The sequence below is a fragment of the Lagopus muta genome, chromosome 10 (assembly GCF_023343835.1).
Source record: "Lagopus muta isolate bLagMut1 chromosome 10, bLagMut1 primary, whole genome shotgun sequence".
In the NCBI taxonomy this organism is placed as follows: domain Eukaryota; kingdom Metazoa; phylum Chordata; class Aves; order Galliformes; family Phasianidae; genus Lagopus; species Lagopus muta.
Window position 1 is genome coordinate 18262666 of NC_064442.1, and position 26716 is coordinate 18289381.

A 26716-nucleotide genomic window follows, 5' to 3' on the forward strand; every position below is an offset into this window, starting at 1 on the left:
AGGTGCATTGTCAGGTAGGTATGTGTTGCGGTGAGGGCGCTGGCAGATCTTAGAAAGGAAAATAAATCTTTCTGTTTCATCGTAGTGGTTTTGTGAAGGATACATAGACCTTGGCTGCCATCCTTTTAGGAGAGCAGTACAACAAAAACCACAGGGCTACCCGTTGTTCCTGGCTTAGATGGAAGCCTTTAATGGACAAATAGATCACTGTGACCAAAACCAGAATCTTGAACTTGTGAGGACCAGAAAGCTCCTGCAGACGTGGACTTGGATAAGTACTGAGTTTTCAAAAGGCTTTGGCAAAATCTACTGTTCTTTTTTTGAGAAAAGCAGCTAAAAGGGATGAGGTACAGTAGGATGAATAGCTGGAGAAACAGTAGAAACAGATGATAAAAGTAGATGATTGAGCCTTCCAATGGGAGAGTGCCAAGAGAGTAGTTTAGGGATTAGTACTGGGATGTAGACACTTCAGCATATACACAAATGACGCAGCCAAAGCCTATTAAAAGCCTTCTAGCCGCTGTCATTGGTCATTTGTTTTTCCCTTTCCAGATTTTAATGCATTTGTAACTTTTACTCTAGTTTCCTATGTGGAGTGATTTAGGACTAACTCAAATTATTCCAAATTTAGGTCTAATAGCTGGGATGGAGCTAAAGAAGGTTTTAAAAACCAAATATACAGAAAGTCCCAAATCTTGTTTTTAAAGCTTTCTGTGATGGAGAACCTGCGAGAAGCTTCATTGTGACAATCTGTAAGTTAGTTGTCCTCAATTCTAAAAATTATTAGCTTGAATCTGGCCTAAATTCTCTCACATTCTTTCTGTGAATGTGAGGATCCTACTGTGTTTGGGTCTCTTCTCATTGTGAGTACTAGAGATTATTATCAAATAATTACTTCTTCCTTTCAGTTAACTAAAAAAGGTTCAGCGCTCAGGATCTTTCCTGCTAAAGAATGTCTTCTAGTTCTTTTCCACTGAGCCGGATCCTTAGCCTGGATCTGGTGCCAACATCTTCTACCACAAGCAGCAAAGGCAGCCCTGAGTACAATTTAATCACCTTCTGAGAGTCTTCTGCACTGGGGGAGCCTTCCAAGAAGAGGAAGGGCAGAGTCACCAGAACAGCTCTGTTAACACCCCGTGTAGAGCAAGGGTAAGTGTGTGCTTGGAGGATACATGATTTAGCTAGCTTGTGATAATAAATTTCCCTCATATTTAAAGCCAAAGCAAGCTAGCAAAGTTTTCAGATTACTCAAAGTCACGGGAAGATGTTTTAACAAATTCTGTGTCAGCCCTACACTTGATGGGAAGATCAAGTCATTTTGAATCTCATATTCTTTAGCTCTTAAAGCAAGACTCAATCTGCTCTGTTTATTCTACTCCAGTCTTCTACCTACTAGAAGAAGTGCAGCATTCTCTAGTACTGAGAAGTGTGGGTGGCAAACACCTGATCTGAACCTTTTTCTCTCCTTAGAAGTTTGAAAAAAACAATAACAAAATTTCAAGCTTTCCTCCCATTACTCATGAACAGAAGAAAAATAAGAATATTTTTATAGACACACATTTCTAAATAAATCTGTCACCTGATCCTGTTAACTGAAACCTGCAAATCCAAAGAAGTGGAAGTCTGTTGCTCCACTGAAGCAGGGATTTGTGAAGGGTTTTGCAGAATGGTGAAAAACAAAGAACTGACAAGCAGAGCAGTGGCTAATAACAATGCAGTATTTCTTTGAGCAGACTTTGCATCAGCTTATCAAGCATCCAAAACGACACAAAGTTGCTTAAAAGGAAAGAAGTGGTGTTTATTGTTGTTGTTCAAAGCGCTTCCTCTGGGAAAGAGTATGCACTGAGGTGTCTCCAGCTTTGGAATGCTGCTTAATCATAGAATCATAGAATCTTTTGAGTCGGAAGGGACCTTTGAAGTCATCTAGTCCGACTCCCCTGCCGTGAACAGGGAGATCTGCAGCTCAAGCAAATGATCAGCGCCTGGTCCAGCCTGACCTTGAATGTCTCCAAGGATGGGGCTTCCACCACATCTCTGGGCAACCTGTGCCAGTGCCTGACCAGCCTTAATCTGACATCCATCTCTGAGAGTAGGAGAAAATGATTTTGGCCTCTAGGTCTGCTTTACTAAGCTACTTTATATGTATCCTTTTCTACAGCAATAGTGAACAGAAGGAGCAGCAGAAATAAATATTTTTTGCTAGTAACTTTGAGCTAGGAACACATAAAACCATGGAAGCTAGACACATTCCCTGTGTGACTGCAGGCATTTTTCTTTGTGCCAGACTCAGTGACAGATGTAGGTGCTTAAAAGTTGTCTATTGCAGCACGTAACTCTAAGCCCAGGATTCCCAGCTGAGCTTTCCAGTCCTGTGTCCCTGTAGCTCTGCAGGGGCTGCAGGTCAGGCAGGGCAGGGAGCTGACAAAACCAAGTAGCACAAATCATTTCTCCCCATTGTCTTACTGCACTTCAGGCACGCGTGGGGCTTCACATCATCTAGAACCCATTGTCTGTCCCTGCTCCAAGAACGTTTTTACAAATTGCATGGGAAAAAACATTGCCTAAAGAGTCCAGGAAGCAGCGTCTAGACCTGCTCTGTGTTGCCATGCTTTTCCATTAAATAGTACAGAGCAGTAGCATGCAATGCAGCATGAAGTTTGCTCATTGATTTCACTGAAAAAAAGCACTCACAAAAGAGCCAAGTGAGCGAGATCCCTCCCCCGCACAAAAAAAGCACACAAACGCAAGACTACCATCCTCTGAGACAAATTTATACAATGATGAACTGATACTATCAAGGCAATGGCCTCGAGTGTCTATAGAGCTTTGTTCAAACTCTTACACAAAGGTCAATGAAGTGTTGAAAACAAATGAAAGCATTGCCTGCAGGAATTAATCAATGGGGAGTGCCTGGCTGGGCCGCTAGAACAGCCTTGGCGTGGGGCAGCAGCCCTGCAGCTCAGCTCCAGCAGCACGTGTGCTGGGCCAGTGTGGGGAAGAAAAGCTTGGTTAGTCCTCAGTGTGATCATGGCCTGAGAGAGGGCCGTGACCGGCAGGGAGTACCCAGGGAAGGCACCAAGAACAAAGTCCTCATGGAATCTTGGGGGTTTCCTGGGTATCTCTTCTTTGTCAGATGTACAGCACTTTTACTAGGAAGTCCAAACCTCATTATCAGCCACTTGGGTAGTGCACTGGTTCCTAAAATACCATTTAAAATGGAGAACAGGAAAGTGCATTTTCCTCCACATGTAAACCTTTCTTGATCTCAGAGGGTTTTAACATTTGGGAAAAGAAAAAAGCCCACATACACAAAAAAACAGGGAAGTTCACTTTTTGGTAAAGATGAGGTCTTCAGAATGTCAGCTTAGTTGGCTGAAGTCAACAGTGACCGCAAGGAATCTTGGCATGGAAGTTATACCCTCCTTAATGGTAGTGTTGTAGCATAACTTTTACATCCAGAAAAGCAAATGCAATACAGGCAGTGCTCACCCTTCCCTCTTCCCCTATTTACTTTCTTCTCCTCTGCTTTGGATCCACCCATCTCTATCCGCTGCCACTTTTCCCTGCAGTAGCTCCTCAGCAAAGCCCTCTCCAAAACTGAAAAAGCAGAAAGGAGATGCATAGCCCTGAACTGGCATTTGGAGATCACGATATTATTTACTCTTCTACTATGATCAGTTCTGCTGCTGTTTGGGCTGGGACTGGGCTACTTTGCTGCAGCCCTGAGATCAACAGAATTTTCTAGGTGCTTCAGTAACACTTAAAATTCAACAAAAGTAACAGCCCAAATTGGAGCTGAAGCAGTTATTTTGATCCAGAATTGAGATAAAAGCTCAAGTAGCACAAACCCAAATGTACCCGTGCTGACACAGACATGTGCAAACTCAGAAAACAATCTCAAGCTTTAGGATAATCACGAGCTCTTTCTGGTGGTGACTGGGTTACACGTAGTCACTGAACGTCCAGTTTCCAAAAGCAAAGCCCAGACAGAGGAGACCTTTATTTTAATCTCACAGAATTATGTGAGCCTTATCATCTGCTGCCTCTTCCCTTTCCTCTGTTTATCTAGTGGCTCACTGAGGCACTCAGCGTTGCTGGCAGTTGCAGACACTGCTGCTGAGCAACAGAGTGGCAGTGGCACAGATTGCTCTTCTCTCACAAGATAATGGGGATGTCTTGAGGACTTAGACTGGCATGACCTGATTATTTGTTTGCAGAGGATATACTCATTGCCAGTAAGACATGAGGTGTGGGCAGAAATGCTGTATCTCCCTTGACTTTGGCCTTGCTTTTATTGGCAGTGAAATTCTATTCCACTGAAGTTACTGATGAGAGGGATAACTACCTGAAACATACTCTCTGTGGCAGCAGCATGACCTGCATCAGGGGAAACAATAAAGTGGGATTCTCTGCTTGAACCTCTTCAGCTACCATCTGGTTTAGACATGTTGGCTATGCTTGTTTTTTGCCATTTTGCTGTTTTCAAGAGTTCGGAAATCACGAGTAAGCATGAAAATGTGTAAGTTGTTCCCCGATTTCATGAAAAGGTTTCTAGCTGCTTACCTAAGGAAATGGAGCACGCTTTGTATCCACTGGTCTGTCAGTTTCTTATTCTAGTATTTCAACCTGTTTGATGGTTTAAAAGAAATCTGACAGAGGAATCTTCTTGAAAATACTATCTTTCCACCTGTTTGTGAAAGTAGGTAGCTGGAGAAAGGAATCATAGAATCATAGCTTCATAGAATGGTTTGAGTCAGAAGGGACCTTTAAGATGATCTAGTTCCAACCCCCTGCTGGAGGCAGGGACATCTCCCGCTAGCCCAGGTTGCTCAGGAGAGAAATCCTGTTGTGCCCCACTGAGAATAGGAGCTATAGGATCCTAGAATTATGTGATAATTTAGGTTAGAAACAACCTCTGAGGGCCTTATGCTCAAAGGGCTTTCTGCTGCAGCCTGCACACCAGCACTGGTAAATTAGCAGACATCAGAGAATCTGCATGTGGTGGAATCATGAATCACAGAGGGAAGGTATAGAATTCTGCACCTTAGGCATGGGAGACTGCAGACACCAAACACTGATCTATGGGATGTTTCTTTCATAGCCCTTTTGCTCACAGAGCAACTTGTTTCTAATTAGTAGACAGCCTCTTATTTAAATTTTTAAAATCCTCTGCCTTTCTTCAGCAATGTGATGCAGTGTTAAGATACTTTCATAAAGATGACAAGTTCTTACAGACTTAAATGAGGGAGAACTGCATACATGTCTGAGCGGTAGTACAGGGGTGAAGCTGGTTTGGTGTTGCATCAATGTGATGCTGAGCTGGCTTCAGTCACGCTCTGAAATGAGTTAAAGTCAGCCCTGACAGAATTCAGATCATCCAGCACTGAGTGCGGACGTCCCAGAGTTGAGCACTGCCAGTGCTGCTATTAGAGACAATAGCACGTTTCCCATCAAATCCAGCACTGCGTGACAATCAAGAATAGTGCAGTTCACGTGGACAGAAGATGCACTGGCGAGGACGGGCTCATGAAGAGGGATCCATGATTCTTTGGAGCTACAGCTCATTAAGCGGCGCTGAAAGGCGCTATTTGGAGAAAGAGACGCTTGATAGCCACTGAACTGATCCAGTCTGAGCAGGCCTCCCTGTGCTGCCTCAACTCTCTTCTGAATAATTCCAGATGATGGTAGAAAAATAATAAGTTCTTGGTCTTTAAATAGTAATTTGATGGAATGTACATTTGGAAAGCAAATGTTATTGAAGCCTGAGATGCGAGCTTACTATGAGCATTTCAATGTGAATATTGAGAAGCTCTCTAGTGGGGTCTAGACCACAGTGAGGAAATGTAGACCATCCACAAACTACATGTAACTGTGACTAAACCATACGGTTACTGTGATCTCAGCAACTTCCCAGAATCTGTGTAATTTCTCTTCCTCACAGCTTCACTCCTGGTTACTGGTCCTTAAGATTTCTGTCTGCTCAGGGAATATTACAGGTCAGGTGGCAAGGGGCTCTTGCTTATCAATCAGTTTCTGGCTGTGATTTTTATCTCCTTGCAGCAGAGAGGATTATCAACTTTAGTAGAGTTGTAACCACTTTGAAAATCCTGATGTTTATTTTCTGCACAGTCTGTGATACACGCCCATAGGTACTAACATGGCTGATTTTTTTGGATAGCATTTCCTTTTTTTGCAGTTCAGTGGCAAAGCTGTTGGTTACAAGCGCATTCCCAGCAACCCCCTGGAAATACATCTCAGGCAAGTGCTCCTATTTTGATTGTGGTTATGAGGATGAGGAGGGTGAGGTCGCTCTGGGTTTGTTTGCCAGTGGAGGCTGGACAGATAATAGCTTTCCAAGTACTTCCTGACACGGGCTTTCCTGGTGCTGCTGCATCTCCATGCCAGGCTTTGCAGCCAGTGGTCATTGGGATCTCTCAGCTCCCACCCATGAACTTTGAACTCATCCTTCTCTCAACCCAACTCAGTTTTTATGCAGCAGCAAAAGAGGGCTTTCTGCTTCCACCCTGATATGCAGCACAGTGGAACTCTTCCCTCTTCCCCCTGCCCTATGAAGTGAGTCCCCACCACCCACCGTTCTGGCATGTATCTCACTTCTCACTGCTCAGCACTTTCCTTATTGTGACCAGATGCTCAGGTGCCTTCTCTGTGCCTTAAATAGGTTTCAGCATTTGTTCCAGCTTCCCGCTTGCCGTTCCTATCGATAGAGCAATAAAGGAAGCACTGGTTGAATTTCAACAATCCAAGGGTGACAGCACATCTGTGTCAGTAACAGGGGCAAGAGGGAGGTAAGATTTCTGTATTTGTGATGAATATTTGTTCTGGTGTGATCCAAGCTGTAGGGGCAGTAAGTGAAGGCTCTACCACTAAAAGCCCAAGATAAAATTTCCCTGTTCTATAGTTTAGTATTTCATATTTTCAAATGCCATGAGTTAGAACTCATGGTTTCATAGTTTCCTGCCTGTTAGGAACAATATGCAGCTTTGAAGGGACTTGCTTAGCTCCTCCAATCTGCATCACACGTTAATTGACTCCTTTATCATCTGAGAAGCCAAGGGCTCCAGGTGACATCTGAAACTCTCACCCAAGCAAAGATTGTCCTAGCAGGCCAGCGTGCAGGAAGCTTGCACTGCTGCTTCCTGTACCCTGAGCTGGAGGATGGGAGTTTGTGTGATTCTCAGTCTGTTCTTGCATAATCCTGGGCTTATTAGTAATGTGATTTTTCACATTTGTGTGCAGCACTGTATTTTCATTAAAGTAGCACCACATATAGGTGCACACAGAGGTGATGAAATCCCTTAAGAACTAAGTGAATCTTTGTCTGCTTCGCCTGCATTCTCCCTGCCACATCTACTCCCTTTGTATCTACACCAGGTCTTGAGCAGTATTTGACAAACATTGTTAAAAAAAGAGAGAATTTCCCTCAGAAAGTGTTCTCCCTTTCCCTGGCAGGTGGGTTCCCTGTACCCACTTTGAAGGTACTGTGCAGCCAGTGATAGAACAGTCCCAGTGCAGATAGAGCAGCCCTGGTCCCAAAGTGTTCTGAAAACCTGCCTAGAGAGGACCGTGTGCTAACGTGGAAAGCATTGCCATAATGTCAATAATAAATAATGGCCATGATAGTTTCATACCATTAGACAAGGATAATTCCCAGCCTCCTGCACTTAATTCTTGGAAGACTCTCAAATAAAATATAATTACTTTGAAGTTCTCTGGATACCAAATTGCCACTACATTTTGAGGACTTTGAATCTTCCTCTGAGTTCAGTACCTGTGACTCCTGGAGCCAAGTGTTAGAAATGTTTAGGAACCTGCCCTTGCACACAGCCACACGAGAATTCACGTTCTTGTTTTGGGCTATGTGTTTGATGAGGTCTGGATTCGAGACAGCACTAACTTTCTCATTTCAGGTTAAGCATTTTTTCATTCAAAATGGGACTATAATAGCTGCTAAAATGATGTGCTGAAAAATTGCTTCAAGCAAGTGTGATATTAAAGAGTTTTACAGACAGTTTCAAAGGTAACAAGCGTGGTCCCCAAGCAATGATTTTAAAAACTTATCTGTATCTTAGGAATCATCTGCCCCATGCATAGTCTGGACATCAGTGGCCTGGGGAGTGCTAGGCAGAGGTCTGAGCACCGGGGTGTCTGCATGCTTCTGTCATCGTGCAGCAGTTTGTGCCAGGCAGCCTGACTCAGTCTTTGCACCTGATCATTTTCTTTCTTAGCTGCAGAAGTGATGAAGGAGCATTCTGCTGCTTGGATGCTCTGCAGTGTTCTCTTCCCACCTCAGGGCTCTAAGAGAATCTTATTTGTGTCATCAAATAAGGCAGCACTTCTTAGAGAATAGCCCCAGAAAGACCAGGAAATGGAGTGTGGGTATTTTCTGAGAGCAAGCTAAACAGTGTAGCTGAAAGAGGACGAGCAGCTTGATTCCTTGAGCACGTCCTTTATTGCTCTGTCATTCTCTGGGAGCATTAAGGGCTGTGTTGAAGAAGCCGCATCAGTTTCAGATGTTATGCACCTCATTAATCAAAACACATCCTTTTGGAAGGCAGTTGATTGCAGCTCAGGCACAGAAGTGCATCCCTAGTGCCTCAATAGGAAAAAGTAGAGGAAAATGACCTTTAATGTGATCGCTGGCTTAGTTCACAACATCTCATCTGCATTTGAAAATCAAGATTTATTTCCCCAGAAAAGCAGACCTTGCGACTGAAACAACAGCAGTAAGTCATACTTGTACCAGGTAGCATCTCTGTAGAGTATGTCAAACGAGTCACTGCCAGTCCAGGTTGTGCTGGGAGGTGATAGGAGAAGAGAAGCAGGTGAATGCTTCAGAGAGAGGATTGGAGAGAGAACAGGCAAACAAGGATGAAGAAGCAGGTGCTGCCTGTGGGCACGACGCAGTCACTGCTGATGGCTGCGTTCCCTTAAGTGAGAGCTAAGTAGCATCCTGCTGCTTTAAATGGCACGGTTACCTTAGGCCGATAGCAAGGGACTCCTGGGGGAGGAAGGGGAACGGGAACGTTCGCTTGTGAAAGCACAAGCACAGCTGTTCTCAGGGAGACGGTGAGGATTTCCTCACTGCTTGCAGTGGACACTCGCTGCCTGTGCTTCTCTCTCTGCAAAGTGCACGTGGCTTCCTTCTTCGGGGAGCTATGATTTAAATGTATAAAACAACAAGCTGCATCTACTGAGCCTATGCAAGCACTCTCTTACATGGCTAAACGGATTCTTAATTGAACTCCACTGGTTTCAAAGGCTTTACATTAGGAAATAATTGGACTCGGTTTATCAATCTAACGCTTCTTAAGCACTAGGGAATAAACAGCCGTTCCCAAAGAAGGGCAGGGCTCGGCTGATTGCCACGGCTTTTCTTCCTTTTCTCCCAAACGGCGAAAGGCAGGCAGAAGCCCTCTTTTAGCCATTCTCCTCGGCCTCTGCTACACGCGCTGCGCCGGAGCAGCGGCAGGAGGGAGGATTCCCAGCGGATCTCCCTGCCCGCAGGAGCGGCCGGGGCCGGGCGCAGGAAGCGCTGACTCAGTGCCCGAGCGAAGTGGGCTTCCCCGTGTGCCGTGCGAGAACCCACGCACCGCATCCCGCACGGCCCTGCCCTGCCCTGCCGGCCCCCTCGTTACGGTACGGGAGCCCTTGGAGATGCTGCTTGTCTTTTTGAATTACTTTTACGGCTCCAGCCCCTCAGGGGAGAAGTAGTAGCTTTTCGCGCGTCTAACGGGAGTGCACGCAGCGGAGGAAGAGAGGCTTTCAAACCTTGGGTGGTGAAACACACGGTGGGCTTCCCGGCAGGCAAACTTCTGCCGGAAAAGACAGGCGTTCCCCAGCTCCCTGCTTTGCATGCGAGTGCGATTTTCAAGGTGAAGCGATACTTTTCCTTTAGATTGGGATTCGCCCCTGCCCACAAACCCCCCATGTCTTCGCGAGAAAACCTGCGGCAAAGCAGCTGCAACTCCAGAAGGAGAAAGGCTCGTCAGCGTGGAAGAGAAAAAGGAATCTCGCTCCTCTTATTTTTACGACGCTGCTATTTTTAAATTACCATCGCTGCGCTGCCCGCAGTTCTCGCTGTTACACCACATTAAGCCGGGCTCTCGCTCAGGCAGCGCCGAGGCGCGGCGGGCTGCTGGGCAGCGCAGTGCCCTCCTGGTGCAGCCCCGCTGCGCTGCGCTGCGGCGAGCGCTGACAGCCACACGCAGCCTCGGCAGCCAGACGTTGCCCTTTTAAGAAGCCCGGGTGCTGGCTCAGGTAGGCAGAGCCTGAGTGCAGTAGTCGCTCCTATGGCAACCCACAGAATGGGATCGTTTCATGAATATTCCCAGGAGCAGGGGCTGCATGAGGAATAAGTGATGACAGTGATGTAAGCAAGCAGTGGCCGCTGCAGGTTGCAGTTCATTGTGTTACTGGCAGGCAGGTTGAGGAGTTTGAGGTACCCGGGCTTGCGTTTGGCTTTCCGGAGGATGACTGCCCGCCCGGAGACACGGCACATTTGCATCTGGAAGCCAACATGGCAAGGCTGCTGCCGCTGCCGCCCTGCCTCGCCTTCCAGCCAGGAGTGCGCGGCTGTCCTCTAGACTTCTTGCCCGGTGCGCTGGATCTGAGCAGACAGGGATTGCAGTAGCACTCACCAAGGGGAGGCAAGCAGCAAGTAGCCAAATCGGGACGAGGGAGGAGAGGGGGGGGCTTTTTCGCCTTCCCTCCTTTTTTTTTTTTTTCTCCTTTTTTTTTTTTTTTTCTTTTTTTCCTTCCGTTCTGGATGCGGAGCCCGTGCTTTGATGCAGAGCCTGTGGATGCCACAGCCTGGTAAGGAGATGACACGCCAGTCTCTGGTCCCTCCTGCCCCTTGAGCCGGGGGCAGGGGCCTGGGGCAGCGCCGCTCCCCTCCTCGCACACTGCCGGGGTCCCTCCCTCCACCTGAGCAGCAGCAGCAGCGGCCATGGACAAGCTGCCCCCCTCCATGCGCAAGAGGCTCTACAGCCTGCCCCAGCAGATAGGACCCAAGGCGTCGATCATGGACGAAGAGGAAGACAGCGACAAGGACACCCGGAGGAAAAGCATCAGGCTCAAGCCGCTGCCTTCGCCCTCTGCTGGGAGCACCCGGGCGCTCGGGGGAGACCCCGGCAGAGGGGAAGACCCCGGCTTCGTAGAGACGGAGGCGGGCAGCAAAGGTGCCAAGACCAGCACCAACGGGGACTGCCGCCGCTTCAAAGGGAGCCTGTCCTCGCTGACCAGCAGGCACCTCCACGACGCGGCCGAGGAGAAGAGGCTGATCGGCGGCGAAGGGGAGCCGGCCTCCCCCGGCGAGGACAAGAGCCCCTCCGGCAGCGGGGAGACGCAGGGACTGCCGGCACCCCCGCCGCCAGCTTCCCCCCCGGAGCCCCAGCAGCAGCCCCTCCGGGCTTGCTCCTCTACCTCTATCAAAGTGGAAGGAGGTGGAGGGTGTGACCAGATCACCCCAGATGAGGAGCAGAGGCTGGGCCAAACCGGGTTCATGCAGAGGCAGTTCGGGGCCATGCTCCAGCCGGGGGTCAACAAATTCTCCTTGAGGATGTTTGGCAGCCAGAAGGCCGTGGAGAGGGAGCAGGAAAGGGTTAAGTCTGCTGGGTTCTGGATCATCCACCCCTACAGCGACTTCAGGTACCATCTCCCCTTCCCGGCCCGCTCAGAACTACCTGGCCTGCCCCTTCCCCTTCCCTGTCCAGCTCAGACCTCTGCGCACAGCACACGCCCAGAGATAACTTTCCTTGCCAATTTCCTAGTAAGAGGAGTGGGAGGACACGTTCAAGATCTACTCCAGTCAAACAATCTGCAGGTTTCATTTCTTTTTGAGCTTAGTTTTGGTATCCTCATACTGTTAATTAATTTTCAGTGGTGTTTTTAAACCAACAGATGTCTCTCACTCCAGCTTTTTGTAGGGAAAAGCCTCTTCATAGTCCAGTGTAAATGGGTAGAATGTTCCCACCTGATGCACAGTCTATAAGACACGGTGTCTGCAGCTTAACTACCACATCTCCAGCTCAGACCCTAGGGTCTGCCTGAGTAATGTTTCCTTGCCTGTTTTAACACCTCAGAGTCCTCCCCCTTCTCCTTCCCAGGAGTTAGGGAATGATGCTGCTATTGTTCTGTGCTGCTCCTTACCGCAGCATCACTGGTCAGAAATTGCTGTGTGCAGAGAAGAGCAGCATTCATTGCTGAAGACTTTTGGAATCTTACAGACAAAGGTTTTCTATTTTGCATCTGCAGATACCTGTCTGCAGAACTAATTTGGACAGGGAATGGTAAACGTTGCCTTTGTGAGAGGGGTAGCTTTGCTTTCACTCAGATAGCAGCATTTCCAGGAAGGTTAATAAGGAAATTAACTTGTAAACAGTGAAGCCAATTTCTGTATTTCAATCATTCAGCTGACGGGGTTGCATTTAGGTATTTCTATCTAAGTATTGTCTACTGCACAGGTGAATTGTCCTCTGCAGTATGTATGTAAAGTACTGCAATCAATAATTAATTACTTAGTGCAATCAATGGGTAAGGTCTATCGCTTCAACTTTAATTACAACTGGCTTACATCTTACATTTAAAAGCACACAGTAGAAGAACATTATTCAAACACATTTCTATCAAACTACATGATTTTATTGAATTCTTGGATTCTTAAAGAAACACTGCATGATTCCCTAGAATACAATTAACATGAGAATTGCAGGAAGGAGTTGCAGGATGGATTTGGGTGCCCAATGACAGAAAGCACTTGGCGCTGCCTTTAGGGATTTAAGCTGCAGTTCACACACTTAGAAGATTCAGGACTGGCACTGAACAGATTCCTTGATACTTGCTTGGATTAGCAAACATTATTAGAAGGCTGTATGAATTGGAAGGCTGCAGTGTCGATTAAATTTAGTGCAGTCAAGTGTCCCAAGTGTACAGCTGACTGAGCAGATGGGGGTTTCCTGTAGCTACGTCGTGGTACATCCTCCTAATACGATCTTATTCCAATCCAGATTGGAAAGAGTCTAAAATTCCCTCACTGTTGTTACTGGTCGATACCTCACAAGCACAGAGAAATATGGGAGTGTTTATCTTCACAAGAACAAAACCAATTTCATTCTCTTGGCTCCAGGTCTTGTGCATTTTCCACAAGACTGGACTTAAACTGTTGTGCTTTCTTGGGTTATTTTATCAGAGTGTTCTCTGAGTGTTGCATCTTAAAGGAATCTTGGATGTCGTCCCTAGAACATATTTGAATTCACCCAAAAGTAGCCTTCAGTTTGTGTATCTTTCATGTACCTGTAATAATGGATTTATGCCCTTCCATGTTTAAAGTTTCCAGCATAGAACCAGGCTGTCAAACTTAGTGGAAGGATTGTAGCATTAGCAGAGGTAGCCACCTTGCCCAAGGTGAGATGGTGCTAAGAGTTCATTTTCTGAGGGTTTCTTGTGAACCAGTGCTCATTCTTAAAATGGCACGGCAAATTCTGAGGCACGTTCTTATTTGTGAGGCGCTTTGCTGTAGGGCTGCTCCTCTCCTTACACAAAGCAATGGAATATGCAGGCAAGCTGGATTTTGCCAAGCCAGATGATCACACAGAGTCTGCTACCACACAGATGTTTGCGTGCATGCAGTTAGGTACGTGTGCATGTGTGGCTTGGTAGTGTTCATAATAAATCTTCTGCAGTGTAGCTTTACATCTGTGCAGAGAAAGCCAAGCCAGTTGGATGTCCGTACCCTGGTGCGAGACGTTTTGGGCTTGGTGTCAGAATCCAGGTAGGCTGGGATCTTGCTGGTTTGTGTTTCTTCTAGATTGATGCTGGAAGCCTCACACACAAATATGTGCTTTCTCCCTACTATTCTATATCAACGTCAGATGGGGCAGTGGTACTGATCATGCAGAGAGACATCAAAGAGGCCAGGAGCTGGGTGCACTGCTGTGTGGTCACTATGTGGATTTTCAGGAGAACTTTATGCACCCCCTTTTCTCAGTCATTTGCAGCAGACCTTCTTAAATGTGACTGTCGCTTAGAGAAAAAATGACCTGTGAACAATGGCTGCATTGAAGAAGGGTGGGAGCTTTCCTGGCTTCTGTTTGTGTTTTGTGCTCTCTCCTCTGAGTGCTACTGAAGCACCTACCTTGGAAACAATTTGCATGAATACAAATAACATTTCTGACCTCCGAAATGCAGCAGATTGCACCAAAGAGCAGGTGTTATCAGAATATTTGCAAGAGCTATCTCCTGGATCCAAAGGTCTCTTGTTTTTCTGCTTTGCACATTACGCAGTGCAATGTAAGATTGCTCCCTGCTGTAGATGGGTGCAGATTCTGGAGCATTAGGATGTTCTAAGAGGCACGAGTCTCCATTACATTGCACTTTGCATAGTAATGCTGTACAGTAGCATTCGGTGCACAAGTTTCAACTTACTGAATACTCACCCTTAGCTCTTGTCTCCTTTGATTTTATACACATTAATTTCACCTTTGAGAGTGAGGAGCATCTGCAGGCATTTTACTACAGCTCCAGCCCTCATGGCTCCTGTCTAAGAACAGCTCAAGAGGCAAACTTTTGAGTTAAACACTGACCCAAATTAGTGGAGCTTGATTTGCTGTGAAATTACCTCTGTGTATCTCTTGTGACTTCATGGAGTTATTTTCCTTTGTGCTGTGTGAGAGGCATTGCAGTTTTAGAACAGAACGGAGGCTTTCATCATAGTCTCTTTAAATTATCATTTTAGCATCTAATGCAGCCAATTCCAATGGAAAATCTATGGCCCTCGAAGAGGAAAGCAAGTTAATATAGATTAAGGCTCTGTTGATTTCTGCTTTTAGTCCATTGTGAGGGGAAAAAACACCAAATGACCTTTATAAAAACCAGACTCGGTGTCCCTGAGTACTCATGACTAATGCAGTGGACTAGTTCTGGAAGCACTTAAAAGGTGTCTCCGCAATTGTGATGAAAACAAGAATAGTAGTTCCTATTCTGAGCTTTAGGTGGAAGTGCTAGTTACTATTTGCATCTGTGGTTGATCTCATATCAGTGCAGAGACAAAGTTTATTTCCTAGATCAAAATTGATCTGAGGCTCTGAGAGCTTTTTCAGTGGGTAGATAGAATTGTAATTTATTGCTTAGAGGAAGCATTGATCCAGCACAATTGGTTTAATAAAAAAATTCCAGACAAGCAAAGATCTATCTAGTCTGTAGTTGACTGAAACATATTGGTTGGAGCTACTATCCAGAACTGCTTGCAAAACAGTGCTGCTGTTAGGAAGGCCTGAGAACAGATACACTGCCTTAAGGACCAAAATAGTCCGTTCCAAACAGTGGATGTAAATAGAGCTACGTGTTATTCACTGCCCAGTAATCTATTAACTTCTTTGCAGGAAAAAGAAGCTTCTGCTTTCTTGAAAACAATGAAAAATATCCCACTCAATAATGGTCCCAGCTTCTTAGTTTGGAATTTTTCTTTCCACTGCTCTCCCTTACTTGCAATATTTGTCTGCAAACAGAGCCTTTTGTACGTTTGCTTCTTCTGACAGAGGAGGCTTTGGGAGTCTTGGGGGAGTTCTGTGGCACCAAAAGAAATGGATGTGGAGGTGCAATGTGGAAGGTAGGGGAATTTCTGAAGAACAAAATCATTCGCTCCTCTTTTTGCTATTCTAGATCTCTGAGCAGCGTCACTCAGACTGCCTTCCTTGGGGAGCCAGTGCGATTTATTAATTACAGTACTGAACGCTGACCGCAATAGCTCTGCTAGGATTGAGCAAAAAGGGAAGGGTGGCAGTTTCCCTCTCCTACCCTCCTGAACAGAAGTGATTTGCAGAGTGCTTCACAGAATGCTGCTCTGTCTGTGGAGACTGTTTTCATTCGTAACCCTTTGCTATTTTGTTCAGAGGGTAAACAATTGGTGAACACGCAGCGTGCTCCCTGACTGGGGCAGTTCACTTAGCTGGGTGTTGTGCTTCCCACACTCCAACAGTAATGCTCCTTTCTTTTCCTGCTGCCCACAGTGCTGCTCGTGTGCCTGCCTTCGTGCCTCCCCACAGTCAAATGCTGCCCACAATGGCAAACTCTGATCTTGTGACTTGCCCGCTGCTCTCAGCAAAGTAAAATGAAAGCTGGCTATTGTGTCACTCTTATGTACAGCACACTGAAAGTCTGACTTGCCGAAATCTTTGCTTTGAGGGGAAGGCATTAATAGCAGAACCTGTGCCAGTCGTTAAGAAAAAAAAACAAACAGTGCAAATGAGGCACAAGTTTATCGGTGGGCAGCTGGTATTTTTGCCTCTCTTCTTGCTTTACAATTCTGTGAGGAAAGCACTAGCTGGAGAAGGGAGATGCTTTCCTGAAGCCAGTTCTTGCTGTCTATCCTGCAGCTAGCTTTCTTGCCAATTCCCAGGGCATCGTTGCTGGACCAGAACAAGAGGATTCAAGCAGGAATCATATGAGGGATAATCCAAATCTCGCTGAACAGCGTGACTTAGACTTCTGTTGTCTTCAGTGGACTGTGAATCAGACTGCAGGAGAGGAAACATGGTTTTGTGACCGCGAACTAAGGAAACCGAGCTAGTGCAGCCGTACTTCCTGTGTCCTTGGGCAAGTCACCACTGACTTCATGCCCTGGTTCCCATGTTGTGAGGCAGAGGATAAAAAATCCTGAGCTAGAGGATCATTGTGAGGGCTGTATGTATCTGTATGAGACATGCTTAGGTGCTACAAAAGGCAGCACTTGTAAACAGGAAAGCCTCATCAGTAAATGGAGCAGCACCTCCGTGCATTACCAGAACGTGTTTCAAGATTGTAATTATATAACATTAGAGTATTTTCATATATGTTCATGTACGGAAAATGAGGTGAAAGAATACGAATAAATGCTAAAGCAAACACTGAGATTTAAGGAAATGCTGTGATTAAGATTTCCTGCACAAACTCAATTCAGGTCCTTTGTGCAAATCTGTGCCGAGCGATGAACACATTATCTCTTCCCCAGAAGCCCATGCCTCATTCAGTGCACTAGGGGATGGTTGTTCCTTTGTGAAAAGCCGTTTCACATTTTCCTCATCTCTTTTAGTAAGAGCCTCCCATATTTATTTCACCTTGTTCAGATCCCAGTCTGAAAAAACAAGCTTTTTTGGCACTTATAAGGTACTCAGCTCTAACAGCAATGAATGTTCATTTCGCTTCCTGACACCTCGGCTAGGGAACTGGTGTTGTCATCCCCAGTTTATCGTGAGGTGATGGAGACTCATGGACAGTAAGATTAAGAACATTAACATGGTAGAGGCAGTTTGAGGCCCCGTTTTGCAGAGTACATAGCGTTACACAGCGTATCTTATGCTCAGAGCTCGGCCTCTGCGGTGCCTAGTAAGGAATCAGACTTCACTGCAACCCAGAGGGCAAGGGCACCAAGGCAATGAAAACCTGTTTAAGAGTACCTGGTTCTTTAAGAGGAACGGGACAGTCAGATTTGCACTGGTACTTTAGACTTGGTTGGTGAGCAGCCAGTCTGAGAAAGAGGCATCCCGATTCCACCCACCTTCCTCCCAGGCCTCTGATGTTTGCCAGTTTGTGTGCTGTTATGCTAAACAACAAAAACACAAACACCAAATGTAGCCGTAAACAGTGTCATAGTGTTCTTTTTAATCATCTCCTAACAATATTATTCTAATTCCAGTTTTGGATTGAGCTGTTTCTCTTGCACCTCTGCGGGAACTTTTTGGCAGAGATAGAATCTCCAGGGCAGCACTCATCTGCCTCAGCCATCACATCTCATTCTGCAGTTCCTTATCTCTTTTACTGCAAGCTTTCCAGTCTGTGCAAGAAATGAGCTCCTATAGAAAGTCTCTTCCTCACACAGGTCTGCCTCAAGCCCTTCCTCTCATCTTGAATGAAGCATGAATTCTATAGGAAGAACTATTTTAAATCATGTAGTGATTGTAATGTAATCCATACGTGCAATTAGGCTCCGTTCTGTTTTTCATAACCTAAGCTTGCAGTCTAATTTTAATATGGTGTTTTTGTACAATTGTTAAGATTTTAAAAAGCAAATCAATTCCCATTCTAATCATAACAGTGCTTTGGGGTAGCTGTGGACCTTTAAGATGCTGCACTGCCCTCTGCTCTCAATTAAGCAATGGCTGTAGCTGGCGGTCACAGCAAAACAGTGATGATGCTCCAGATTATTGGGTAACTCTCCAGGCTTCGAGGGGAAGTGTTCTGTTTTCTCCCCAGTATTTCAGTACGGTATCTTCTGCCCCACTCCCTCCAACGTGTTGTTACCCCTCACTTTACCTCTGTGCCATCTCACCAGTGCTATCTGCATTTTCCAGGCTTCTTGCACCACCTTTCTTGTTTAGCCAATCCTAGGTCCTAAGACACATTTTTTCGTTTCATCATTCTTTTGCACCTCACGTTGGCTTTTAGTAATCCCTCTTCTCCCCTTGGCACCTTACTAAGTGCAGTGTCAATGGCATTTATCTCAGATCAGTTTGTTCTCTTACCAGTCTCAGACCTTATCCCTCGTGCCTTTCTCAAATGGATCTCTCTCACATTTATTTCCTCTCATTCTGTATATTTGTGGTTGCTGGCATCCCACGACTCTTCAAATAACCTGTTTTCTCAGACTGTGCTTTCTGTCCTAATTTAACAGGGTGTTATTTTGCCTAGTAATTTCAGACCCTTCCACTTTATCCCTTTTTCTGCCCTCCAACACTCTCAGCCTAGCAGTGTTTCAACAAACTCTACCCAGTTTTTGTTTTCCAAGCTTGAGATACATCCTCAAAGGCACGCATTTCAAATGATGAATTTGCATAGAGGCACAGACTTTGCTGTGTTCAGTGTGAAACAGATTTTATTTGAGGGAATAATGTGTTTTGCAAGTGTTCTTTGGTAGGCACATACAGAATCAGTGTAGGACATTTCAGTGCTATTATAAGCAGGTAAACTTGGGATTCCAGTACGATGTTCTGGTTAGATAACTGTGCTTTCTGTTGCACTCAGTTTTTTTCTGCTCTAACGTCACTGCTGCTGCACTGAAATCCATTTATTATACAGATAAAAGAGTGATCTCTGTCTGGAGATAACATAGTGTCATTTTAGCTTCAAACCATTGAAATTTGTCTTTGTTTCTGCTGCGTTATGAGCATCTCATTAGCAAGCCCATGAATCCCTCAGTTTGCTCTTGAAACCAACTATCTGAGCTCTCATCCTTTCTCTTACTTTTGAAAGCTCTGTTGGTGCCAAGGCAGTTATAGGTCAATTGAGTTATTGTGGGTTCTAATTGGCACTCTAACAACCTATTAAATCAATTTCCCTACAGATGAATGTCACTCAGAAAGAAGGTGCCAACTCCTCTGTGTTTGAGAGTGTAAAAAAATACGTTGGTGCTGATGAGTGTAAGGGAAAGGCCGTTCCTCAGGGAAGAGGCTTAGTAGAGCACAAGCTCTCACCCCACATCGATGTGCCACATGGTCTGCCCTGAGCAAGGTGCAGGCTGACCACGAACTCAGAAGATGAGGCCATTTCTAGAACTCAAGCCAAATGGAAGAATTGCAAAAATCCCCAACCCTGATGAATGTTCTTACATCCATTCTCTGTTTGCAACAGAGCATGGGTCTACTTCCGCGTGGCCTCTTCTCCTCCCTGTCTGGTTCTCGGTGTCCCTCATATGTTCCTGTGGCTGCCAAGGCAGGTGAGGTATCCCCAGCCATCTCTCAAACCAGGCAGCATCTGGCTGGTGACATCATTGCCTTGTTGGCGTGGAGTGGTGTACATCTGAGTGAGATTTACTTGCCCCGTGTTATAAAGGAGGCAGTTATTACGGTGAGTGCAGTTGATTTAAGTCCTGCTCAGAAATGTTTAGATAACCTCTTTGTCTAGCGGAAATACGGTGCTCATTCCCACATTATCTGAGTATTTCTTAGTGTGGTGGCTGTAAAACAAGTTGCTTTTCAGCCTGCAAATAGAGACAAGGTTCTTGGCCAGGCAGCACTGCAAGTTTGTTCCAGGGTCTCCAAACGAAAGCTGATTTATATATGACGAGCAGTAAGGACTGCTCAGGTATCCTTGCTTAAGTGGGCAGTTTTCTTGGTGATGAAGGCAGATGAGAACACAGCTTGGCTCTGTGCGGCTCTGCAGTGCTGACAGCACTAAAACCTGGGTTTTGTCAGCAGACAAAGCAGTTAGGACTCCAGAAATACAGAAAAGAGAGAAGATATGTGCTGGGCTAACAAGATGCTGTTATAGGGACCTTTTTCTGACCCTTTTCCTTGTTGAGTGGTTTGCTACCTAGGAAGTCCCTTTGCAAACTGAAATTATTCATTCCGTGCAGGATACTCACAGTGACTGACATCAAATATGGGCACACATACCTCATATCTGCACAAGGCTGTAGTAAACCAGGCTGCTGCTCTTTGAGAGGTGCTGCATGCAGCAGGAGAAGACAGTGCCAGTGAGAGCAAAGCAGATGAGCATCAGAGGGGAATTCCAAGGTCAGCTGGAGGGCCCACCACTGGGCATTATAGGGACACAGCCGCTTCCCCAGCGATGAGCAAAAGCTAATCTCGTTTGTGGTGACTCTCCAAATGTGCTAATGAAGGATTTAAATCTCTGCTTCTTTGAATGGCGAGGTTGTCTGTGTTTATGCATCTATTGTTAAAGAGCGCAGAGGCAGGAGATGTGCTGCAGGTTGCCAGCTTGATTCTAGCATAGGAACTGTAACTTTTTTTTTTTCTTTTCACATCTGTGCTTAGGGCTCTCGTGACTGCCAGGAAATCAGTAGCTGTGCACTGAGTAATTCCTCACCCTGCTCACAGCTCCAGTAAGGCTGCGTGCAGAGCGGCCCTGCTGGGGCTCTTCTTTCCTGGTAGGAGCTGCAGAGCACTGTTACAATCTGGGGGATGGAAAATCTGGTGAAGCGCAATTGGATTGGCCTGGGTGTGGGAAAGAAACATCTTGCAAAGTTATCAGCGCTTTGGAGCTTGTGAGGGAGATAACTGCTGCATTCCCAAGACTCAGGGACTCCACTTTAATAAGTCCCTTCCTGCCAGCCGGGGCTTCGCGTGTGATTGCAGGGCAAGGTGCTAACTTTCACCCTGCTAACATCAGTGCTACCCTGCACAAGGTCTCTTCTGCAGTGGGGCTGCTGTGCACGTGCATCCATGCCTAACGGTGCACAAGTGAGACTTTCATTAATAACATGAGGAATGGTTTTTTCCATCTCGAATTTTCTGTGAATTACTGGAAAGGGGAGGGGGAGGACCAGTCGAGATCACAGATCTTGATCTGTTCTCAGTGATACCAACACAAAGCCACTTGTGTCATTTTTCCACGCTCAGTCAGCAGCAGGCTCTCTTGGAATCATGAACAGTGTGTACCAGGTAAAAGGAGAGGCTGGAAGGCAGGTCAGGCATCTGGTTGACCCTCTGAGCAACATGAAGGGAACACTCTTTGTGCCTGAATTTCTCCAGGTTTGACAATTGTACTGCTAGGGCCCACGGAAGATGCTTCACGACTCTTAAAGCATTTTAACATAACAAAAGATGCCAGAGCAGAGGTCGGCAAGGGTTTGTTAATATTTACAAGGCAATTTCTTGTGTATTTCCTCCCGATTACACTTTTCTGTGTACTGTTACTTCTCTTGTCCATCTGTTGTTAGGAGCACAGAAATGAGGAGATCCAGGAACTGTAAGGTGATTTCAGAATGTTGCTTCCTTTGTCTTCTTTTAAAAAGGAAACTGATTGTGAGCACTTTTACAGTTCCATGTACAATGCTGTATTGTGTGGCATGTTTAGAAGCAGGCTGTAAAAGCGTAGGAGAAAAGCTTGGACAGCAAAGGGAAACAAGGTTAATTTTTCCTTTTTGTGCGTGTCTGTAAGGAGAGTTATGTAGCTGCTGCAGGGGGTTTGGAGATGCTGCTCCAACTCTCCTTCAGTGTTCATGTATACTGGAAGGCGTGTTGCCCTCTTTGATGGGATTCACAACTGGACTTTAGTAGGCACTTGCAAATGGACGGTCTGGCACAGGAGCTGGGAGGTGTCTGTCCTTTCCTCTGGTGTGGCAGCTTTAGAAAATAGCATCCGAGCAGCACTAAGTGCCAAATGTTTTGGATGTTCTGTTCTGGCCCTTGCTTTTTAGTGTGAAACCAGGTGTGCTTCAGGTCATGGCAGCCTTGGTTGACAACTGTGTATGCATGCTGTTTAGGGAGCAACTGAGGGGCTTGCACCATGCATTAAATAGCACCCCACATTTGTCAGGGACTGTTGGCTCAGCCCTGACTGCTTTGGAAAGTGCCTGGTTTTTGCTTTTGCTACATACGTTGATCTATGACTCTCTTTTTCCAAAGCTGGACTTTCAACAGACTTCCAGACAAGGGCAGCTTCACTGGCTGTGTGCTCCTTTTGCAGCATGAACAGGGTTTTAGGCAAACAGTGGCAGATGTGACTATGGCCTGTGGCTTGTGCTTTTGGACGAGGAATCTGGAAACCTCATCTGCAAGTAAACTCACATGGTAAAATCTGCACTGCAGACAAAAAAAGATTTGCCTTGACATCATCTGCCCTGCTCTGCGATCTGCAGTCAGTCAGGAGACCAGTGCACAGCTCCCAGCCTCTCTAGCTGAGTAGAATTAAGGCTAAGCTTCATCATGAGCTATTGCAAGCTGTTCCCACCCCAAATAATTGGCTGCTGGATGGTTTTGTGTCTGTCTAAGCATTACGGTGTGTGGGTGGATGTGTTATGTGTGTGTGAATGAGTCTGCTTTGAAAATTAATACATAGCATCGGGAACGCGTCTAATAATGCAGCACCTCATGATTCCCACATCCAGCCCACCACCATCTCTGCTCTTCCTCTTCCTAAAGCACCTGAGGTGTCTCTCCAGTTCTCGGTGTTCTGCTGTTGAAATTAAGTAAGGTAGAAAAGCTGTGAATTTTCCCAAAAGCTCATTCCCCTGTATCAGCACAACCCTCTCTGCAAGCAGGGCATCCCACGGTGGATGGCAAACAACAGAGGCGTTCCCTTGTCTGCAGAGAGGAAGGGCAGCGTCCATCCGGGAGCATCGCCGTTGGAGGCACTGATGTATGGAAGTCACGCACGACTCGGGGAGCTGGGAGCTGTAACCCCTCTGGGACTTAGGTTTTGGCAGCTGTTGTAGGGTATTATTTTCACAAGGCTGAGCTGTTCTTAAGCACTTCTTCTAGTGTAATCATCACACACATATTTTCTCAGTAATGGCAGGCCATCAGCGTTTCTTTCTAGTCTTTTTAGATAAGATGCAGAGAGACAGGCTGTGAAAGAGCCGAACAAGATGCCTTGACTGAGTCATTCACATTTCCTCAGCTTGTCCCACAAGTAGGCTGTAGGCCTGCTTTCCATACACATCCTGCTGGCTTCTGGGGAAAGAGACCCTTTTTCAGGTGAGTACTGGAAAATGGAAACTTGTACCTGCCCAAGCTTGGATACTTGAATACTGTAGGCCAGATAGGAGAAAAGAGACATGGTTGGTTACACCTCCAGGTGCAAAAATACTCCAAACAAGTTAGTTCTGTAGTAATGTGAACTGCCCTGGTCCTTCCAAATCCACAGCTATGAACGGAACAGTCTTGATAGAGAGCCAGGTGACACATTCCCATACAGTTCAAATGCCCTGAAGCTGTAGCTATGCTTTGTTCTGTGGGTACTGCTTAATTGCTGTATTTCACCCCAATTATAGCTTTTCTGTAATTCTGGATGGAATTATTTTCCCACACTTCGGAGCTCTTGTGGATACAGAAAGATATATCAACATTTCTTTGAAATTAGTTTTTATCAGAGGACATATGGAGCAAAATTCCTTGGTGAGAATCCATTGCAACGACTGGGGTGACACTGGGAATCACCTTCTTTCCTCAGAGCTACTTCTGGCCTCCTGTATACATATCACTAAGGCACATATGGGCAGTGTCTAGCACTGCCTGACCTGCTGATATCACACCACAGGGAGAGATAAGAGATTACATTCACATTTTGGTGTTTGTGGAGAGGATCTTGAAAGCAGGATTTAGTGAGGAAGTATTTTAGAGCACTGAATTTTCTGCTTGTCGCCCACAAAATAGCTATTTCTGATTCAGTGATGTCTTTCATAGAGGAGATCCCTAATTTACAATCTGAATGTCTAATGAGCTAAAATGTTTTTGGATGTACTTGAGAGCAGAACTAATCTGCAACTTACTTTTCCTGGACACAAGTGGAAGGACCTTCTGCCTCCTCTTCTGAGCACAGAGATGATCAAGTGAAGGCTCAGAAATCTGCTTTCAGATTTAACTTTTGAAGCTACTTCTCCTGGTTCCCTCTCCCCTGTGCCACACGGTCACACTGCTGTAGCATATGAGAGTTTTGCAGTTTTCAGGTAATTTTGCCCCCCTCATTTGTGAACTATATCATCTCTGCCTGACAGAGGAGGATCAAAGAGTGGAAAATCCAGATTCCTGCATGTTCTTGGGCACCTGTTAACAATGGGGCAAGGGAGTGCATGAAGTGACTTGCTGAGCATCCTTCCAGGTACCTTAATCACAGAACCATCTTCTCTCCTGCAGCCTTTTTGCAATCTCTGAGTGCCAGCCAGTTGGACTGAGTCACATCATATATATTGCTGGTGAGATGAATTTGAAAGAATGGTGAGGAAACCGCTAGATTTTGTATTACTATGTAAGATCACTCCAAAAGTAATGCCTCCTATTTATTTCCATTGAAACTACAAGGGATACGAAGAGCACAATAACACAGATAGAGCAAACTCTCAGCTACAGAGCACTGTTTTTCAACATAGTCACCATCATTAGCTTTGCCTTTTAGCCAGTGATGAACAAGAGCTGCGTGCCACGCTCGTAAAAGTCCGTTCCAGCAGAGGTGAACCACAGTAGCTACTGCCATGGTGAAACACCTCCCACTCCCCCACTGTGCTCATGTCCACTGTTTGATCTCAGCAAGTGTCAGTGAATGTCAATGGCTGCCTTTTTTTCCATGTGGAGGAATTCAATTCCACACCTTTGCTTCATCTACACTTCCTTGTCAGACACCGTTCTGTCAGAGTGCCCCTCTGCTGCAGTCACACGGCAACAAAATGTCATGAAACGCTGATGAGAAGGTTCAGCTTCTGCTGCTGTATCACCAACATCCACCGTGATGTCATGGGCCAGTATCATAAAGTAGGAGGTGTTACTTTTGGAGCAGGCCTCACACAAAGCTGTCTTAAACAGAAGAACCACATTCACTAAAAAATTGAAAGAAGAAAACAACAACGTAGAATTCACTTAATCAAGCGTTACTGAAATGCAGCCCAATACGTGAACACATCCCTGCTCCTTCTGAAAGCAAAGGTGAAGTCAGCACCTGCACCTGCTACACTGCTCATCTTGGAGTTGCACGTGCTCCTCTGCATTTTGGTTTGAATAGGCCCTGTCCTCACCAAGCACTGCTAATAGAGGTCTGTGATGAGCTCCTGCTATGCAGTATCAGTGTGTTGCTCATAAACAACTCTGCTGGAGAGAGACCTGCAGCCCTTGTCCATCTGGTTCTGCATGGGCAGCAACCGAGAGAAAGTGTTCTTTTTGCTCTTCTTTTGCACATTGCTGTGAGCTATCAGCTTATCTATAGGCAGGTTCAGGGTTTGTAATGACTGATGTAAAACCGAACCAGGCAGATTTAACAGACAGATTTACACTTCATCTGTCAGTGGGATCTGCACCTGAAATAGGCAGGACTGAGTTCTCAATTATCACTGACCCATCCCACTGTTCTTCTGGTAATCGATTGGTGTGTCAGCAAACAACTTGCATGTTTCACTTACACCTGGATTCTGTGCTGTCCAAAAAGCTACAGAGATTGTTACTTCACATTCATTTTGTTGACTCTGAGAGCCCTGTTACTTAAGTGCAAATGTAGATGGCATTTTTTTACTATTTGCTGGTTTTTCATCACTAGCATAACTACACTGTTCCAGCTGTTGGTAGAAATAACACTGTAATATTTTTGCAGCATAGGAAGAATAGTTATTCCCATTTTATGTATGGAAAACTAATATACATGGAAACTACTTTATTTTCTAGAGAGTTACTCACAGAATATGAACTGGAGTTGTGTAGATGGCACAACTGGCTCCTAAAGGACAGAACTGCTCTACCTTCTTCCTCAATGTTCCTCTGCCTTAGGAGGGGCAATGAAGCCTTGTTGTGCGTTGATGGAAAATGGGCTGCATCAATTAGAATATATTTCTGAAACAACTTGTTTCTGGCAAGTTGTTCAGTCTAAAAATATATTTATTTCTAATTGCTGAGCTGAATGCTTAATGAATTCTTCCTTCCCAAGAACAATTAATCAAAGAAATGATTTAGGGCTGGCACTAACTCCCCCAGGGCTCAGTGGCTGTGTTCCATTGACATAAATAGAACAGACCAAGCCCAGACCATACTGGAAAGATTTATCTAAGCATTTTTTAATGGTTCCCATCACTGTTTGTGTGGATGCCTCTGGCAGAAAAGTACTATACATATTGGAGGAACAGCCCTCAGTGTTATAGCAGAAGCACCACAAGTTGCTGTTGTTTACAACAGCGTTTGCCTGTTTTGTATTGTTTTTATGGAGAGGCATTTATGTGAGCTCCACTGATTGTTAGGGGCATTGTGAATGGTGAAAAAAGAAGGGACTGCAGCTCGCTCAGGAAGGT

The 26716-nt window shown here is 45.7% G+C and overlaps 1 protein-coding gene across 4 annotated transcripts in view; it reads left to right on the forward strand.

The window, feature by feature from the left end:
- The window catches only part of HCN4 (hyperpolarization activated cyclic nucleotide gated potassium channel 4), a 144762-nt gene that overhangs the window by 35898 nt on the left and 82148 nt on the right, over positions 1–26716 (forward strand). For 2 of the 4 annotated variants that reach the window (XM_048956122.1, XM_048956123.1), the window contains exon 1: positions 10367–11667. The exons of the other annotated variants lie outside the window; for them this stretch is intronic. In XM_048956122.1, coding sequence (XP_048812079.1) covers positions 10967–11667 — 701 coding nt within the window. In that variant the 5' untranslated portion in view covers positions 10367–10966. Of the gene's footprint in view, positions 1–10366; positions 11668–26716 lie in introns of those variants that run through there. 4 annotated transcript variants of the gene reach the window in all.